Source organism: Carettochelys insculpta, chromosome 12 (genome assembly GCF_033958435.1).
Source record: "Carettochelys insculpta isolate YL-2023 chromosome 12, ASM3395843v1, whole genome shotgun sequence".
In the NCBI taxonomy this organism is placed as follows: Eukaryota; Metazoa; Chordata; order Testudines; family Carettochelyidae; genus Carettochelys; species Carettochelys insculpta.
Genome location: NC_134148.1, coordinates 27,619,910 through 27,640,174, shown reverse-complemented (window position 1 = coordinate 27,640,174; position 20,265 = coordinate 27,619,910). Strand labels below are relative to the sequence as shown.

Sequence of the window (20,265 nt, the reverse complement as noted above, 5' to 3'; positions counted from 1 at the left end):
ATCTTTCAATCTGACTTTTTGTGTGTGGATGCGCTCTTCTGAAAGATCATCTTTCAAAAGATCACTGTAGTATAGATGTGGCCATAATGCCCTGATGCCAATGTCACTTATGGGTAGATCAAGAGGAGGTGCATAGCAACCAAAGGATTTAGACTAGTGTAAAACATACAAAGTTTAGATTTGCTCTAGCTACTAAATCCTTTTCCAGTGTTGGATTACAGCTTTAGTCTAGATAAGGTGGCTGCAACCTGCTGCTCCAGAGCCATATGCAGCTCTTTAAGGACTTCTTTGTGACTCTCGACATTATAATTGCAAAGTTTTAAAAAAAAACCAACTTCCTGATTATTTTCACTGAATGGTGAACATCTAAAACGCAAAAATGAACAACTCAGATCTAAATAGCAAATGATATGTGATCTCGAAATGTTGGATAACTCTACCTAGCATCCTCCAGAGAGAGAGAGAGAAGGTTGAGTAGTGGAAGTCAGGAAGTCAGTGGTACAAACACACATGTAAAGCATGAGGAAATAGAATATGTAAAAATTTTGTGAACATCCTCAAGTAAACATGTATCACATTACAGATCATTGTGTATGTGTTGTTCTTAAAATAAGGGTAACAAAAAGTATGGTTTGATTTTATGTATTAAAGATAATTTTTGTATTCACATGCATTGCAGCTCTTGAATTATTGAAGTTTTTTACCAAATTGGAAAAAATGGCTCTTCTTGCTATTTTGGTTGTCGATCCCTAGTCTAGATCACAATGATCACAGAATCACGACTCAAAGGGACCTCAGGAGGTCATCTAATCCAGTCTCCTGCACTCATTGCAGGGTTAAACCATGAACATTATCTAGACCATCCCTGATAAATGTTTGTCTAACCTGTTCCTAAAATAATATGCACAGTTTCTATAATACTGAAAATTCTCTAAAAGGATTGATTTTTCTATACAATTACTACTAAATTCTAGGGGCCAGATTATACCCCTACACTTCAAATCACACTGAGATCTCTTTAACAAACAGCACCATAGAAATTAAAGGCAGTACTCAGCATAAGGTACTACTAAACTTGAGTAAGGATGCAAGTATCTATTTAACAACTACCTTTGATTCTTCTGATGAGGGCATGCAAATTATTAATTATGAAAAAATATGCAAAAATATTTTATGCAAGAATAATCTCTTATTTTATTCATTGTTGAATTCCACAATCAAAATAATACTGAGCTATTATGGAGACAGACTTATAAAAATCAAAAACTCCCTTTGAAACACACGCTTTCCCGTAAAAGCGGCTTGCAAAATGCAAAACACGGTCAACATTCCAGCACAATGATGTCAACTTTCATATGCACGGACAAAATGCTATATGTAGAATTCAACTCTATATCAAGCTTTCTTCTTTAAGATGGGCTTGTGTTTTCTTCTTTACTTACCTCAGAAGAAATGCACTGGACAGTGGAGAATACACCCTCATAAAGAGTTCAAAAGAATCTTTTAAATCTAGTTTTCATGGCACAAAGCCATATACATTTTTTAAAATGAATTTCCATGTTCTGCTTCAATTCTTTTGAAAAATAGCGTACATGCACTAAGGACTATTTCTGATGTTTCCCTCTTCAGTAATTCAGGGAAATCCCTGCCAAAAGAGATGGTCTGGAACACCTGATAAAATGCTCCTCAATGACACACAATAAAAAGTGACTGCAGAAAATGGGAATTGCTTCAAATTTTGTAAGGGTTATAGGCAATACGCAAATTATCTTTCTGAGGATCTTTTTTTTTCCCCAAAAGGAATAAACAGTGCCAATTTCTAAGAAAACTAACAGCTGTGGAAACAGCTTTAAATGTCATCTCTCCTTTGTAGTAAGATGAAGAAAAGATAAAAATGATTCACCCCATGCAAGAAGAGAGGCTATCATAGCCAACTAGTTAACACGAATGACATTCAGCTTACATTTGCTTCTAATGACAAAGCCTTCCTCAGGAAAATCTCCCACCGATATCTCTGGCAAAGTTCTCACTCACTTCACTGGCAGTTTTGCCTTTGTGCAGAATTCATAGTACAGTCCTACTGAACTAAAAATCCTGGACTTCATAAATTTAAATCCCAGACCTGGAACTGACCTGGATCTCTGGAGTTTATGCCTGCACATACCCCCTCTGAAGCATATGGGCTTTGTAAACATGCATCTGATTCCAGGATCTGGATGTATGCAGCCAGGCCTTTAGTCCTCACACAGGCGAAACAGCTGGTGAAGTAAACGAATGAGAATTTTGCCAAGAAAATGAACGATCAGGTCCTTTTTCACCACTCCTACATTACAGTCAAAGAGAGCAGGACTTTGTGCTCTCTCTTCCCTGATGGAGTACTCCAACAGGGAAGAAAGAGCACTAGCATTACAACTTGAAATAAGAAGCAATGTTGGGTTAAAATTCTTCTCCCTTTTTTGCAATTTTTAAAAAAAGAATGGATAATAAATTATGGCTCGCTCACAAAATTCTAAAGTCTGCCATAAAAATTAGCATTTGTGTTATAACATTTCACAGGTGCCCACCGAGGATGAAATTCTCCCCTGGGCAGAGGGTCATACCAAGACTATGCAAAGCATAGTGGTTACTTATGTAAATGGGCTTAACTGAGCCCTTAGCAATATACAGGTCCTGTGCCAGCTCTCGCCAAAGGGGTATGTCACCTCTGAAAGTTTATTTTTTTGACTACATCTGTTATCCTTACAGAAACTCTGGGACTTAAATATATACGTTACTTTTAGCCTACACTGGTTCAGGATACAACCAGTCATATTTCCTATTACATATTAATCATGTTTCCATGAAGCAACTTAGACCCATCAAATATGGATACATTTTCACATTGAAAGGACTGTTACTTAAAACTATGTAAAGATTGAAAACATTGTGATTTAAAAAGGTGATGTTAACAGGATATTTGAAAGACCCATGGGACTCACAAAATGAAGTAAAATATGTTTTCCTACTCATTTAATTGCTTACTAATTATCAAGCTATTCCCATAGGGTGAGTAATGCATCTGAAGTCTAACATTTGGCATTAAAAATACATTTATAGCTTCCTCTTAGCAAAAGACAAACAGCTACACAGTACAAAACCATACATTAAGATGGCTTTCTGCATTTTTTGTTATGGTGTTAAACCAACCTACTCTATTCTAAATCTCAAAGATGTGGGAAGGGAAACAAAAGTCTGAGTACCTGATATCACATCGAAGTTAAGCAAAACATGCAGTCGTGCACAGAAGGAGTCTGGAATATGCTCATCTTGCTCACAGGACTGATCACATGGTGAAAGCGGACATTATGCAAGACTTATTTAGTAAAATATCAGTTGCCATTACTCTGCCGCGGTCCCTCAGCAGCAAGAAAATATTAGTGTGGGCCTGACAGACAACCACAGCAATCAATCAATCAGCATAGCCTGTCTCTCTGCAAACCTAAAGAAAGGTCTATAGAGTTTCTGAGTTGAACAGTAAGAGAAAAAAGATACAAAACTATAAATAAAGAGTTGCTTGTAAATCAAAAAATCTGGTACAAACCAGCAATGAAACTCTGGAGCCCAATTTTAAACAAAAAAATTAAACTTTCGACTCCTTCAAGAGCAAAAGCTTCATAGTCTGTACATTCAGACAGAAAACGCAGCCATTAACCACATCAGGAATTTCACTGGCTCCACTGAAACATATCACATCATCTGCAAGGGTTACAGTATCAGACCACTTTTGAGTAAAGTACAATTAGAGCCCACCCAAACGGTGCACTGACTTCTGGTATTTATTTGAACCTATAGTTCTAATGGATGGAAATTACAGGGTACTACTACTATAGTAAGTGTCCAGAACCCATAAAACTCATACAGAACATATCTTTGGTAGACTCTCGCTCTCTTGCCTTTTGAACAAGTGTTGATGAGGTCAGCTGAAAAAGCAGCAATACGTGAAACATACCCTAAGTGCTCCAGTTAGAACAACGTTGCCCTATGAGCAGCCCATACGAAGGACAGTACTACATAACTTGCTGATCTCAGACAGCAGCCATGTCAGTCAGAGCGGTTATAGTTTAAGATTATATGGGAGAGGGGTTTGAGTCTCCAAATGAATGAGGGCTTCAAGACCTTTAATAAAAAGAAACTCACCCCAAGTCAGGGAGCCAAATTCTATTTTAAAGCAGGACATTATCTGCATCAGATTTTTTGCATCAAGTCCTGAGATAGAAGGTTGCGGCAAGGGGGAAAGGGATACGGAATCCCTGAGGGAGTGTCTCCCTGGGCCTGCTCTGGAGCAATACTGGTGGCACTTTCTGTTGACTCGGGTTGCAAACAGGTCTATGCACAGCTGACCCCACAGCTGGAACACATGATTGAGGGCCCCTGTGTTGATTTCCCACTTGTGGTGATCGCTGAAAAAGCGACTGAGGGCATCTGTGGTCATGTTCAGTACCCATGGAGCTGTGTAGCCATCAGAGTAATGTGGAACTGAAGGCACCAAGTCCCAAGTTTGCCCTGAAGGTTGATATAATACATGCAGGTGGTGTTGTCTGTGAGGACGTTGACTGACCTGCATGCACATTGCTGTTGGAATGCCAGCAGGCACAGCAGACCACTCTTAAGTTCCAGGAGGTTTATGTGGAGCACTCGGTGAAGGACCATTTGCCCCGGACCATGCAAGAACCCAAATGGGCCCCTCCATCCCATAAGAGAGGCATAAGTAGTAAGGGTAACAGAAGCAGGGAGGCAGGCGGAATGGCACCCCAGTGAGAATGTTGTCTGGATATGTCCACCGCTGAAGGGAGGTGAGAACATACAATGGTATGCCCACAGTTTTGGACAGTGGGTCGCTGGCCAGGGCACAGGACATGGCCAGCCATGACTGAAGGCACCACATGTGAAGCCTGGCCAGCTTGACTATATACGTGGTAGCTGCTATGTGACCCAGTAGCTTGAGGCAAACACACACCATGATGGTGAAAGACAGTCACACCACCAGGATGAGTTTGCACAGGGCCTAGAATCTTTGAAGCAAGAGAGCAGCCCTGGCAGTGGTAGTGTTTATGTGAGCCCTGATGAAATCTAGGGACTTCATGGGTTGAAGTGTGGACTTCTTGTAGTTCATGTGGAAGCCCAGGCTTAGCAGGAGGTCTGTGGTGACAGCCAGCATGCGAAGTGCCTCTGGAAATGATGGCTCTTTTATGAGACAATCGTCCAGATGGGAGAAGATGATGGCCCCATGATGGCACAGGTTGGCGGTCCCAACTATAGGAGACTTGGAGAACACCCTGTGCATGGTGAAGAGACCAAACAGGAGGACCCAGGACTAATAATGGTGGGATCCCACCGTATCGAAGGAAACACCTGTGCACCAGATGGATTGTGATGTGGAAGTAGGCATCTTGTAGGTCAAGAGTTGACAGCCAGTGATTTCTGTCCAGTGCAAAAATAATGGTCATGAAAGTCATCATTTTGAACTGTCAACAGAAAATGTATTTGTCGAGCCTCCTGAGGTCGAGGATGGGCCTCCACTCCCTCTTTTTCTTTTGGGTTAGGAAGTACGTGGAATAAACCCTCCTCCCCCAAAACTCCATGGGGACCAACTTAATGGCACCCAGATGGAGGAGGTGCTGTACCTCTTGCTCAAGGAGATGCTAGTGAGAAGGGTCCCTGAAGAGGTAAGGGTAAGAAGGGTGGGTAGGGAGGGTAGAGGCAAACAGGATAGAGTACCCCCAGGCAACCAGCTCCAGGACCCACTTGTCCAAGGTAATGGCGGCCCAGTGGTGGGAAAAAAGGGTGGAGGCAGTGGTGGAACAGATGGCACCCAATTGTGCAACGGGTGGAGCAGAAAGATCTCTCGGGCTCTGGACCACACCCTCAAAGCTGCTTCTTACGTTGTTGAGGGTGGAACACCCTGGGCTGTTGATGCTGTTGCCAAGAGGTCTTTGCCACTGGGATCTGTGCTGTTGGCAAGGTTTGAAACATTGCAGTTGCTGCTGGAACTGCTCCCATGGTCTCTGATTGGAAGGGTACCAGGACCTGTTGAATGTTGGGGGTAATACACCCCCAGTGTATGCAGTGTAGATAATCCTTCACAGAGTAAAGGACCTTATCCATCTTCTCCACAAACCGATGAATTCTTTCAAAAGGAACGTCCTCCACCTTCTGCTGCAGATCTTGGAGACCCCCAAGGGCTGGAGCCATAATGTGCACCTCATGACTATGGTGGAGTCCGTGACCCTGGCCACCGTGTCGTTCACATCCATTGTGGACTGACATGTCATGCGGGCAATGATGTGCCCTTCGTGAATTACATTTATGAGAACTGGGAGTTGCTGCTCAGGTAGAGTGGAGTTTGGAGTAGTTAAGGTGGTCATAGTTTTTAAGGTCATAGTAGTTAAGGTGGTCACAGTCGGCCAGCATGGCTGCATAGTTTGCCACCCACAGGAGCAACGTGCTGGAGTAATAAACTTTGTGCCCCGTGATGTCCCACTTCTTCCTCTTTTTGTCATGAGTGGAATGAATGGATTTGGTTCTATTGCAGACAGCTTACACCACTAACGAATTTGGGTACAGATGAGTAAACAGAAATTCTGCACCCTTAGAGGACACAAAGTACTGTTTGCCAGCCCTCTTGTTAGTGGGAGGAGTAGATGCTGGTGTCTGCCAGGTGACATTGGTAGTGTCCATAATGGCCTCCTCCATGGGCAGTGCAATCCTGGAGAAGGAAGCTGCAGGGTGTGGAGAAGTCTGTATTGTTTAACCAGCACCTCCTGCAGATCCTTTTCCTGGGCCTGGGCCACTGCCTAAATAGCTCCTGGAAAGTCCATAAGTCATTCACAGGGGGAAGCAAAACCAAAAGCACGGCATCCTCCTGTGAAGACGAGGAGTGGTGTGGCACCGATCTAGCCTCAACCTCCAAAAGGGAATCCTCAGCCCCAGAAGTGTTGCAATGGTGGATACATCGCCAATGGAGTGGGCTTTGGTGACATGGGGCAGCCCCTGAACACCATGGGCAGTGCTGGATGAGCAAGGGAGCAGGGCAACCTCGCCTGTCAAGGTGAACGCTGAGTAACTGGTTCTTGAGGGTGCAGGTAGTGGTGTGCAAACCACGGTGGAGGTGGCTGCATGTAAGCCATGGTTGGCGACATGTCCTCCCAGTTGGAGTGCACGGGACTGGAACGCTGTGATGAGATGACACTCCTGAAGTTGGATTCACCCCTTCCCTCCCAAGCTAGGTGGTTTGGCTCCTGAGCTATGCGAGAACCCCAAACGTCTAGACAAACACAGGGATGTAGGCAGCACTGGAGACACGGTACAGTGAGCTGGGCAGTGCTGGTGCTGTGTGTATTCTTGGTGATGAGTCTTCACAGTGCTGCTTAGATGCTGTGCTGCGCTCCTGTGCTGGAAGGTTCGGCAAAGCAGTGTCTCCGTGCCAATTCGGTGCCTTCTCTGGTGCCGTGCAAGACTCGGGCAGTGCCTCGGCCCTGGACTTGCACAACACCCAGTCCAGTGCCTTGTACAAGCAGCGTGAAGACTTGGAATGGTGCCACTTGCACTCTGGGTCCGGCACCAACAGCGAGGTTTTGGTTTAGGAGGACCTCATGCGCCCAGGGCTAGAGGCAGCCAAAGCAGATAGCGCTGGCAAGGTCAGAGGCCCTGAATATTGGTGGCTCAGTTCAATGTGTGCCGGCTTCAGTGGTGCTGGCTTTGACTTGCTTTTCACACAGCCCATGAAGACGGAACTGGAGGCCAGGAATGTGCCAGAGAAGGCCCCGCTTTCAAGGACTGGGTGCTGACTGAGGTAGAGGGACGTGCGGAGTCTGTACCTTTGTCTCCCATGCCAGTTTCATGGCAGAAGGCTGCTCCGGGACTGGTGGGACTTTTCATACAGACCAGTCTTGAGACTGTTGGCTTGCTCCTTCCTAGCCCTCACTGTGAGGCTGGAGCAATGGGTGCAGGATTGGGTTTGGTGGCCCTAACCCAGGCACTTGATGCAGGAGGCTTGGCCATCAGAGGTTGGCATAGCTTTTCTGCACATTATACATCACTTAAATCCCAGGGAGCCCAGCATGGCAATGATGCAGCAACAAATTCTAACACTAACTAAACTCATCTAAAACTTCTGTTGTTGTTAGAACATCTAACAGGAGACACAACTTGAAGAATGCTAAACTAACAAACTAAATTCTTTTTTTGTCTTTCAGAGAGAGAGAGAGAGAGAGAGAGAGATCAAAACCCCGTCTGCAGCTGAGGATAGTAGAGAAGCAGCTGAGGACCCTGCACCACACGCACATGCCAGATAGCATGAGAAGGCATTACTGCAGGTGTGCGGCGCAGGAAACCATGACTAGAGAAGAATCTCCGAGTGCCAGCGTAAGGATACACCAACACCCAGAGTGGACCATCCACACTGACACTACTTGAAGGACATTTATTACCAAATGAAGGAATACCCTACCTTAGTCCTCTATCACATGGAAGTGCAGGTATGTCAGCTATCAGCCTCATTTTACTTTGACTTACGTAATAAATGTACAGATCATCTACCTAAAACTCTCTAAAGTTTGCCATGGCCCAGGCAGCCAACCATTGTAGGTCACCTGACATACACAGCAGATACCGCACGCATCAGTACAAGCAGTCTGCATATACTGACAGGATAATGAATGCCATAAATCTTAAGCAACCGAGGTTTTTGACAAACCTACTGACAAAAGAAAAAACATTGTACAAACCAAGAAATAGGACATTTCTCCAAATAAACAAATGCTTCACTTAGATCTATAAAATTTCATTAATAAACAATGGAGATCTCCCCCTGTGACAGTCATGACAACATTAACCATACAGCAGCAATCTAGTAATTACATCCCTAAGTGCATTTTTAACAATGTTTCACATTTCAATCAAGTTGACTTGTGTTCACTGTTTTTCTAGCGGATCCAGAAGCATGACAAACTGACAATTCCTGGAAACCACATTACTCAAAACAGACTGGGAATACTATTTTCATTTTCTTTCCATAATTATGTTAAATCTAATAAATATAAATCAGACACAGAAATAACACCATTCCAAAACAATATTTTATATAACATGGATGTCTGGAAGTGATATTTCATTCCAAATTTTCCTTTTGTGCACATGTAACATTTGCGCAAGCAATTTTCAAGCACTAGCCAATACCCACTCACATTGGAAGCCTATTTTTCAGATTTAAGAGTAAAATTAACACAAGTAGCTGGGGTCTCAATTAAAAAATGATTTAGGCTCTTAAAGCCAGATTTTCAGAGTATTTAGTTGCCTATGGATGCAGATATGTTTTTTTGAAAATCACAGTAGGTACATACGTAGATTAAGTGCCTTACTCCTATTTAATACCTAGGAATCAAGCTCATAAAGTAAAATTTACAAGAGTGCCTAAGCAGGTAAAGTGCATAACAGTAGGTCTAAATTGTTGCACATTAGTTTTGTGGATCCTCTGCACAAACGAGAATTTCATTTGTATATGGATAGTTGTACACATGTGATAAGTTGATCTGAACAACATACACAAGGTTCACAGGATTCTAATGCATTACTGCACATCTGTGGTATGAGACAACATTGAAAACAAATAGAGACACAAATAGAACTGTAGTTTCAATTTTATAAGCTTTTGATATCCATTCATAATATAAGTACACAGCAAATCTTACAAAAAGAGAAACAGAAAGAATACTCTTACCCCTAAACTGATGAAGCTGTAATACCTCTTTTGGTACACATCCACACAACAAGGATATGTCTACACTAGAAATGCTACAGTGGCACAACTGCAGTGTTGCAGCTGCACTGCTAGATTGGAATCACTTACTAAAGAGATGGAAAGGGTTCTTCCATTTTTGTAATACACCTAAATTTCTGAGAGTGGGACGGGGCAGTTACCTTGCAGTTGAGAAACAAGGGTTAAACCCAGACTTGGAAGAGGGCTCAGACTGTGGAGCCCACAGCTATGGCATGTATCAGTCTACTTTGTCTAAGGGTTGTATAAATGGAGGCTCCTGGAGGGGAGAAAGAAGACTCTTGCTCCAGTTGTGTTGCAGGAGAGACCTAGCTGCCAGAGAAGCTACAGAGGCTTCCTGAGAAAGAGTAATTCTTGGGAAAGGTAAGCATGCAGAGCTGGGAAGCTCTGGCTTGATCCCACTCTCAGCGTGCAGGGCCTGAGACATAGGGTCCCCTTGCCAAATATGGAACATTGGGAATGACCCTCATCCCAGCCAAAACGGCATGGAAGGTCACCCTATCTGGGGCTCCAGGAACAGGGCTGCTGCCCCACCAGCAAAGCTCCTAATTTCCCCGAGCTGTGGGTGGCAGTCCGCACCACGACACCGGTCCAGCTCCCAACTGCCCCAGCTGGGGGAAGCCAGGCATCTCCGACTCCAACCCCACGGCGGCCACAGTTCACCATCCACCTTGCTCAAACCCCCCATGGCTCTGGCTCCAGCCACTCCCTGCCTCCAGTGGCCCCATTCCAACCCTCCCTCGACTCTGGCTCCCACTCCAACCTCTGTGGCCTGGCTCCAATCCTGACTCCCACTCCAAGCCCCACAGCCCCAGACCCTGCTCCAACCCCCCACCACCCAGGTCCCAGATCCAACCCCACTGAAGCCCCAGTTCACCCCTCTGCGGCTCCAGCCCCAACCCCCGAGGCCCCATTCAACCCCCCAGGCTCCCACTTCAACCCCCACAGTCCCAGCTCAGCTCCAGCCCCCACTGATGGAAGCAAGGTGGTAGCTGAGCTGCTGTGTGGTCTGGCTCCCAGCTCCCCCAGGTGGAGGAAGCCGATGAACCACTATAAAATACGGGACAATTAGCTCCTTTTGCAAAATAAATTGGGATGCAGAATGGCACCCAAAATACGGGGCTGTGCCTGTTGAAAACAGGATGGATGGTCACTCTACTGAGACAAGCCCAGAGTGTACTAGGGCTGGAAGGTGAGCATGGAGAACAACTGATGACCTCATTTATAAATAGCCCATAACACATTTGTAGACTGTTGTCAGGCTTCCTTCAGCCTCCTTTTCTCAAGGCTGAACATGCCCAATTTTTTTTTAAATTTTCCTTACATGTCATGTTTTCTAACTACTTCATCATTGTTTTTATTGTTGTCTGGATTCATACTAATTTGTCCACATCCTTCCTAAAAAACAGAGCCAAAAATTGGACCCTATAGTCCACCCTCTCCAGCACCAAACAGAATAGGAAAATGACCTCCAATTTCTTACATACAACACTCCTGTTTATTCACCCCAGAACTGTATTAACCTTTTTCACCACTGTAACACACTGTTGACTTATATTCAGTTTGGGATCCACTGTCATCTCCAAATCCTCTTCGGATGCATTAGCAAAGTACTACTTAGTCCCTATTTTGTAGGTGTTTCCTGTCCAAGTGAGATACTTTGCACTTACATTTATTGAACTTCATCTTGTTGATTTCAAACCAAATTCTGCAATTTATCAAGATCATTTCAAATTCTAATCCAGTCCTACAAAGGGTTTACAACTCCTTCCATCTTCGTTATCACCTGCATATTTTATAAGCATTGAACTCCACTTATTTATCCAAATCATTAATGAAAATATTGACTAATATCAGTCCCAGGACTGGCCCCTGTGGGACCCCACAAGCTATGCCCTCCCAGCATGACAGTAAACCATTGACAGCTCTTCCAAAAAATATTAAAGCAAATCACTTCATTTACACTGGTGACAACCCAGACCCTTGGTCATCTTACAACGCTGGATTTAGTCTATTATAGATTAGCATAAATTTGAACAAAATGAGTATGTTTCCACACTGTGACTTGAGTCATAGATTCAAATTCATACAGAAATATTCTGGCAATCTGGTTCTTTTACATGGTAATTGAACGGCAGCAGCAGTTCAAATGCTATGAATATTAGTTGAGCAACCACTATTAGTTATAAATTTACTAAAGGAATGTACCTAAGATTCTTGGTAAGGCTGTCATTGAATAACAAGTTTGTCAATGAGAGTAGAAGCATCAACCTAAAGTATATTTTGCAGAGTCTCAAGTGCTGTCTGTCCAAAGGAGTGGGGAGGGCAGAGGTTTATCTTCAAAACATTCAGAATGAATTCTATAAGTACCTAGGTCAATGGCAAAACTCCTATTGATTTCAGTGGGGGCAGGATTTTATCCATAGTGTCTTAAACCTACACAGAAACAGTTTAGTTGTTGTAGCTTTAGACTCAGGATTTGCAAATCTCATCATGATATTTTGCATGAAGATTATTGAGTGGGTTAAGCATTCTGACTCTTGTATGGTACGTGGATCAAAATCTACTTCCTGAACATTAGTATACAATACACCCAGTTACTGTAAAACAGTATTCCAAGAGTTTTCCATGAAGATGATCTCCAAGTTCACTATGTCATATAATGGACATCAGATTTTTGGACTTGCAACGTCAACCCAACTTTAAAGACATTTACTCCGTTGGTAGTTTTTGGCAGAATCAATGTGAGCAAGATAATGCTTTCAGCATGTACACCTTCTGAATCAAGAATATTACAGATTAGAAAAAGGAACAGAACACATGTAGGGATTGCAGAAACATAAGTCAAGGAAGGCAGTAAGCAACACTAGTTCCAATTATATGTGACCTATGAAACACACTTTTCCAAATTAAGCCTGCTTTTAATATGCTTTCAATGTCCAGACAAGACGCATTTCTTGTTATTCTATCATTAGATATTAGCAATTCCATTCCTCAGAAGATAAAGGAACAGATTCAGAGAGGGCTCATCTAGTATAATTCCTAGATCACAGCATTGTATCTGTGCTTTGAAAATTATACAGAATAACAATGTACAATATGAAACCTGGGTGTCAAAATATTGATGTAAATAAACATTTTGTCTACTTAAATTTGCTATGGTTCATTATTAAGACTACAAAATCATATACTTCATGCAAAGTGTAACAGTGTGTACAAAAACTATGTTAACTAAATGGTATGATGTGATATTAATCAGGAGATGGATCCCATGATGAAAGGAAGAGGCTATCTCCATTACCATCATGCAGAATCAACTCTCCTTAAGAAATAAACATAAAAACAACAAAACTGCATTTCAGTACTTCTGTCTATGATGCATATTGATTTTGAAACTACTTGTCTTTTTAGGATCCATATCTGCAATACATCCTTTGGACCACTGCCATCTAGCAACACAAAGGAGCATCTCATTTTTGTGCTAGAACACTGCATGCTCAGAAATATATAAAGGGAGTGTTAAAACCAGTCCAGGTCAAGTGTGAGCTTACAGAAAGATTTAGTGAATGACCACAAATTCAAGTACTGTACTGATTCTGGGACAATGAGAGTGCAGAAGTCATTATAGATACAGACTCATCATCCTAAATCCTTGATTGATTTAATGACATTTCTGCTTTTTCACGTAAAATGGCTAAAGAAAGCTTTACAGGCCTGCTCCTACTCCGATTTACACCAGTTTCATACTTGTGTAGCTTCACTAAGTTCATCAGAGTCACACAAGGCTTAATAAGTCAGCCCTAAGTATAAAAAATACCCAAAATGTAAGGTTTAGCATACGAATAATCAGTTGATTATTTCTCTGGTCTCAAAAGGTCAAATGTGTGCTGCAACCTTCCAGCACAACATACATTCCTTCATTAGGACCCCACTGCAAAGTTTTCATTAGTAAAGTATTTACTGGATTATCCTATGTAGGTGGAGTCAATGCCAGTAATATTGTCTGTCATAAATCTGCACATGAAAACTAGCCTGGCTGCAACTTGAGACAGAAACTGAAAACCTATGGAATGCAATTCCAGAGTCACAACCTATCTAACTGTGTATGCAGTGCTCATCACCATGGCATCTAAGAATCAGAGTGAACTTCCATAACCCAAGTTAACTAGCTTCTTTCCCCACAATAGCTACTTCCTTCTGATAAGTCATGCTGCATTTTTCTTTGCATCCTATTCATGCCACATTTCCAACAGATTCTTTTAACCTGGTCATTATTTGATTTGGTACCTGCCTCAACCAGGATAAAATTAATCAATTACACACAAGTGGCATGACACAGATATGTGGCCTTGCCCAGCATCCAACTGTTTCAAATTGATGAGCTCTAAACAAGCATTTTAATAGACAAAAACCAGCACAACCGTAAGTTATTGTTCAATATGAAAAGAGAATGGCTGCACATGGCCCATAGAATATGGCCTGAGCAAGCAATTAAATAAAGATTGGATATTAGAAGCCAGAAATGTAGTGTTAAATAACATAAAATAGATTTAACTCCACTGAAAGTATGATAAAACAACTATCACTTAGGAATTCAAATAGTTTTCTGCAAGCTTGGGGTAAGTATCCATGCCTTATACTGCCCACAATCATATATTCAGATATTAAAAAGGAGGGTCAGGATCAAAATTTGACCTGGATTAAAATGTTCATGAAGCTACTCACAACATACAATTGATTACTTCAATGTGTTCTTTAAAAGAGAGAGGGAGAAGTGAAGCAATGCCAAAACCATTGTGGGGATGAGGGAACTATGCCAATATGCCTTCAGTTCTACAGTGAAGGAAAAAAAAACTGTAAGACTTAGGTTTTCTCCATGATCACAAGATTCATAGCCCAAGATTTAGATAAGACATCTGTCTTTACCATGGACATTGATTCAGAAGCTGTCTGCTCTGATGCTTTTGGTGATCCAAGCCGTAGACATGGAAGGCACAGCAGCCCCTATGCTCCTTGAAGCTCTTGGCAACCAGGCTCCTGTGGCAGATGGACACTAGCAGTACTCGCAGGCTTGTGTCTGAGGGGTTTTCAGCATGTGGTTCAGACATATGGCTTGCTCCACTATCAGTAATAATTTAAACTTGATGTCTTGATTTTTTTCAAGATCTACTTTTAAAGAAGTTCTAAATTTTATATGTGCTAGGGAAATCAGTTATCTCCCAAACAACCAGGATACCAAGGATGCCTGTCACTGACCAGGACAGCTTACCATTAGGAAAGACATCTCCGAAAGCCCTAAAACAGGGGTGGGCAAATACTGGCCCGCAGGTCAGACCTAGTCTGCCAGGCTTAGTCCCTGGCAGGTCCCCATGTCTATATTTACCTGTGGCTCTGCAGGTATTGGGTGACTGGAGGTTTGGTTGGCTGCAGATCACTGTTTCTGGCCAATGGGAGCAGTGGGAAGCAGCATCTTGGTCTGCACTGCATCCCGCCTCTCCCATTGGCTGTGAACAGCGTTCCACAGCCAACGAGAGCTGTTTTTGCCCAATACCTGAGGAGGCACAGGTAAATATAGCAGTGATGACCCGCCAGGCACTAACCCTGGAAGGCTGCCACATTTTTATTGCTTCTACCCACCCCGCCCTAGAATCCTGACATACTGCAGATCAAACTCCAGAACAATCCCATTAAGAGGGTTTAAAAAAAAAAGAGGAGGGGAACAGTCCCAATTAAGCCCAACGCTATCCATCTTAAAACTAAGTTGTGAAGAGAACAGGCATGCTCTGTGCTCCGACTTAGGCTGAAGGCAGTTGACGACGAACTGATGGCAGCTTGCCCACATATATCTTCATTACTGGGAACAAAGATGTGTTGGATGCATGTGCAGGGAACACAGGTACTGTAACCAAATATTTCTGAACAAACTTGAAGTAAAAAGTCTGAAGCAGAGCACCCACAGGGACACTCCTTGAAGAAGACCTTCATTGCATAATCCCATTCATAACTGTACCAAGCTCTGGGCTTTGCTACGCTGCAGCCACACAACTTCGGTGCTGTATCTCTGTCACTGTGACATCATCGTGCAAATATTTGTTTCAGCAATAGACGGGGTTTTTCCATCAGGGTAGTTAATCCACCAATTTGAGAGATGGTAGCTTGGCTGATGGAATAATTCCTCTACCAATCTAATGGTGTCTCTACTGAGGCTTAGGTTGACAACTACCAGGAAGTGACTTTCTTTGCACCCCTGAGAGACCTAGCTAAAACAAGCTAAGTTCTGTGTGTATAACAGGCCTTTTTAATTTTATTATTAACTGGGCTGTCCAGCCCACTACTCCTATTGAATTCGATTGTAAAGACCTGTGTTTGTAAACAAGACAATGAGTCTTTGATCAGTGACTGTGGCCCCTCAGTACTACTGCAATAGAAATAAACAATAACAAACAACAAAACATTATCTATGGCTGTCCAATTCATAATAATTGTTTTACCAGGTATTTATTTTAAAAGTTTCACCACAGTATGATCTTCAGAGACTGGTAAAATATCGTTTCTGCAATGTGTCAAACTCTTCTCTCTTCTTCTAGTGATTGCTTGATTTGTGGGGATTTAAAACTTCAAAGAGCACTTCAAACTTACTGCACTATTAGTGCAGAGAATGACATACTGTGATGACATCTACGTTGTATGGAAGCACTCCATAATTTTTAAAACTACTCATTTCTTGGAACTGATTAGACTTATGTGTCAGGCAATAGATCAGCTGGCAGTCAAGACTTTTCTCCGAGGATCATGAATGCACGAAGGATCTGGATCCAAAGCCCATTCTGAAGTCAGTAGAAAGACTTCCACTGACTTGTATGGGTTTTGGCTCTAGCTGTCCATGTACTTATATGGCCCTCATCACCATGGTAACTGAACACTCTCTTGTTCTTCACTCTCCTGAGGGCAAGAGTTCACTGCATCACCTTGAAGCAGACCAGCCATTTGACACCTAGCAAGAGCACGAAACCCACGTTGTAAAGGCAGGTAGGATCTTACTAGCAAAAAGGAAAATACTGATTTCCTGCATTGATTCCTTTTATACTAATTTCAGAAATGGAAAGTTTTGTTCTTGACATCACTGGCTGGGGCACGCAGTTGCCCGAGCAATTTTCTGTTTAAAATACTGAATGGAAGTGTCTAAAATGTGCAACAAAGCAATGTCCTGTAGTTAACACAGCCACACAATCGTCACCTACCTGGAGATGGGTAGAGATGACAACGGCAAGCCAAGTGATCTCCCAGAGCAGCCCTCTGGCTTTGAGGCTGGCCATCCTCCTGTCCCCTGGCTCTGCTGAGAGGAGGTTTCCATTAGAATTAAACAAACTCAAATACCTCCAGCCAGAGTCAAAATGACTAAAACAAATTGGGCAAGGGCAGGGAACTTGGCTTTGGAAGAGAAGCAACCTAAACACCCGAGGTTTGTGCTAGCCAGCAGAGCAGACTCACAGCTTACACCATAGGCGCAGCCGGCAGGGTGAGGTAGTTCCAAAATGGGAAATAAATACCTTTAGAGAAGCTGGCAATGGAGTGTTGAGCTTGTTTCTCTCCTGCCTGAGAGTTAATTTATCAAATCAGCAACCCCTCCCAGCCCAATTGGCAGAGAAAGGGAGTTCTGATGAGCTCTTTTCTTCAGCATCCTGACCCACTCAGAACCCAGGGCCTAGCCCAGGGACTCGGCCATTTGTTTACCCCCTTTCCGAACGGGCTAGCTCTGTACCACTCACAGGCAAGTGATCAAGAGAGGGGAAAACAGACCCCTCAGTTTAGTAGGGCTCCCCCAGTTGGATGGCTACATCCAGCATCCTGCCACCTTTACTGACAACTTCCATTTAACCCTTGCACAGGAAACCTGTCACAAAGCCACTTTTTTTTTTTTCAAACTGACCTTCAATGTAAATCCCTCTTTTCGGCCCTGTTTAGCCGGAGGGGGATACACAGCCCTTACCAAAGGGATAGCATCCAACAGGCTGCTGGGGGCTCCCCTCCTGCCCCCTCCTCTTCCCAGGGACACCGGGCAATGACCCAAAGGGCGCTCAGCACAAACCCCTTCCCCCGCCCCGGCTCCTTTGTAAAGAGCCCAAAGGGCCCCTCCAAGGAGCCAGCTGGGAGTGCACCTGACCCCCCGCCCTCCTGGTGCTCCGAGGCTAGAGCCGGCGGCTCCCCTCCCCGCAGCTCCCAGGGAGGCCGGGCGCCTTTGCCAGCCCCCGTTTTAATCAAGCACAAGAGGATTTCTCCCCCACCCCCCCAATCCGATGCCCCCGTTATGGCTCCTGCCTGTGCCGGACCCCTGCGGGCCGGGCCGGACTCGCGGGGTGACAGGCGCGTCCCCCCTCGGCTTTACCCGCGGGGGAGCTGCAGGGGGCGCCTGCTGGCCAGGGACGCGCCCTGCCCGCTCCGGGGTCGCCCCGTCCGGGCTGGGGAAGGAGCCGCGGCGGGAGGGGGCGCGGGAGCCCCGGGCCCGCTCCCCAGGCGCCGTGAGGCGGCGGGGCCCCTTCTCCGCCCTCTCCTGCGGCGCCGCCCGGCCGGGTGCTCTGGTCACCCGGGCGCTTCCCGCCCGGAGCGGGGCTGGCCTCAGGCGCCGTCGCGACCTCACCCACCTGGTGAGGGGCTGCTCGGGCGACGAGTGCAGCGGCAGGCGGCTCTTCCCGCGGCCCCCGGGCTACAGCATCCCGCCCGCCCCGCGCCTGCGGCCCCTCCCTCGCCAGGCCCCAGCCCACCGCCGCCCCCTGCGGGGCCAGCCGCGCCGCCACCTGCCGCCCGCAGCCCCGCTAGGTCGGGATCCCGGTCTGCGGCGCCTCCGCACCTGGCAGCGCCTCCGCGGCAACTCCCCGGGGTGCCGCCTCCCAGCTTCCTGCAGCACAGCGCAGCAACCCACCTCGGCGCCCCCACCTCCAGCCCCGGGCCGGCGCAGCTCGGGCAGGTAGTGACCCAGCGGCGCTGCTCTGGAAAGCTTTCCGCCAGCGGGCGAAAGCCGCCTCCCGAGCCCACGTGCTTCCCCCAGGGGCCTGCAGCTCTTCTCCCCGAGGTAAGTTCACCAGCAAGCGAATGCGGAGCGATTCCCCACCCGCAGCCAGCCGGCTCACTTGTCAGCGGAGTTGCAAGTGTCCGTGCACAGCAAAGACCCCTTCAGGCTCTCTCCTGCTGTAAAAGTAACCGGGGTGCCCCAAGCAGGACTTCGGGCACATTTCGTCCCCCTCCTTGGCCTTGATGAGCTACAACACTGTGCAAATCCTTTCGCCCTTGCACTGTAGTCTCCCCCTCGGGGGGCAAAGGAAACCTCCGGTTACATCGCATCCGAGACAGGACTGCTTTATCTGTGCCACTGAAATTAAAGATGCACGCCAGCGAACTAACGGTGAAGGATGACAGGCTTGTTCAAATCCGTTGCGTTAGAAACTTTTTCAGTTTGTTTAGACTCCTCGAAAGCAAGCTAGAAATTTCTCTTCCATAGTTAGGACCGGAGCGCCCTCTAGCGAAGCGGATAGATAGACAAGAGAAGCAAAGAGAAGATGTCTCAGACAGGTAGCGATGTTAATCTGGATCTTCAAAAACAAGTCCTGTGGTACCTTATAGACTAACAGGTATTTTGGAGCCTAAGCTTTCGTGAGCAAAGACCCCCTTCGTCAGATGCATCTGACGAAGGGAGTCTTTGCCCACAAAAGCTTATGATCCAAAAGAGAAGATGGAAGTTAAGGTGAGTGAAGGGTCAGACAGAGGGACCTTCTCAAACACAAGCTATCCTATCTTCTCCAGTGAGAATTGTGTTGCACTTTACTGACTGTGTACAAATAACTTTGTGGGATCCCAGCTTATTTGTGGCTCAGTCCTTCCCTTATCAAAGGTGCTCAGTTAGCACGTAAAGAGAAATCTTGTCTAAATGTCAGCTCTGCAAACTCAGGCTACATCTACAATACAACATAAATTTGATTTTTAACCTCATCCTTATGCATGCAAATATAAGTGTCCACAAACCTCCTTGAAATTTGAGCCATCATTTTTTCATGTTCAGTTTCCGCGTCCCCATTCCCCTTTGCAAGTTTGACAGCCTGAGCAGTGCATTGTGGGTCCCTATCCCACAGTGCCTTATCCTTAGTTGCTACTGGGTGTTTCATGTTAGGATCCCAGAATGCAAAGCACTGTCTCAGAATTCAGAGCACTCAGTAACAGAATTCAGCCCTGCCCCAAACCCAACCAGGTTCCCTGTGTTGTGAGTCCTCTACAGACATTGGAATAGTAGTGGGCAGCTGTGCTGTTAGCCCTGTCCACGCCCATCCAGTTCTGTCAGCTGCACATCCACTGCAGATGTTGGCGCAGCAACAGGCAGCTGTGCCTTCAGCCCTCTCCCAAACCTACCCAAGTTCTCTGTGCCACGCGTCCTCTGCAGACATTGGAGTAATGGTGGGCAC

The 20,265-nt window shown here is 45.1% G+C and overlaps 1 protein-coding gene across 13 annotated transcripts in view; it reads right to left on the bottom strand.

The window, feature by feature from the left end:
- ADAMTSL3 (ADAMTS like 3) overlaps nucleotides 1-19,285 on the bottom strand; it is a 340,842-nt gene extending 321,557 nt beyond the window's left edge. For 4 of the 13 annotated variants that reach the window (XR_012647201.1, XM_075007108.1, XM_075007110.1 and 1 more), the window contains exons 1-2: nucleotides 18,943-19,278; nucleotides 17,056-17,147 (exon numbers count right to left, since the gene is read on the bottom strand). Coding sequence is in view for 12 of the 13 variants with exons in the window: in XM_075007108.1 (XP_074863209.1) it covers nucleotides 17,056-17,130 (75 nt within the window). In the remaining variant the exon portion in view is untranslated. Of the gene's footprint in view, nucleotides 1-17,055; nucleotides 17,151-18,200; nucleotides 18,303-18,456; nucleotides 18,502-18,662; nucleotides 18,837-18,942 lie in introns of those variants that run through there. The other 9 variants (XM_075007100.1, XM_075007107.1, XM_075007111.1 and 6 more) reach the window with 8 other exon arrangements.
- Nucleotides 19,286-20,265: the final 980 nt, after the last annotated feature.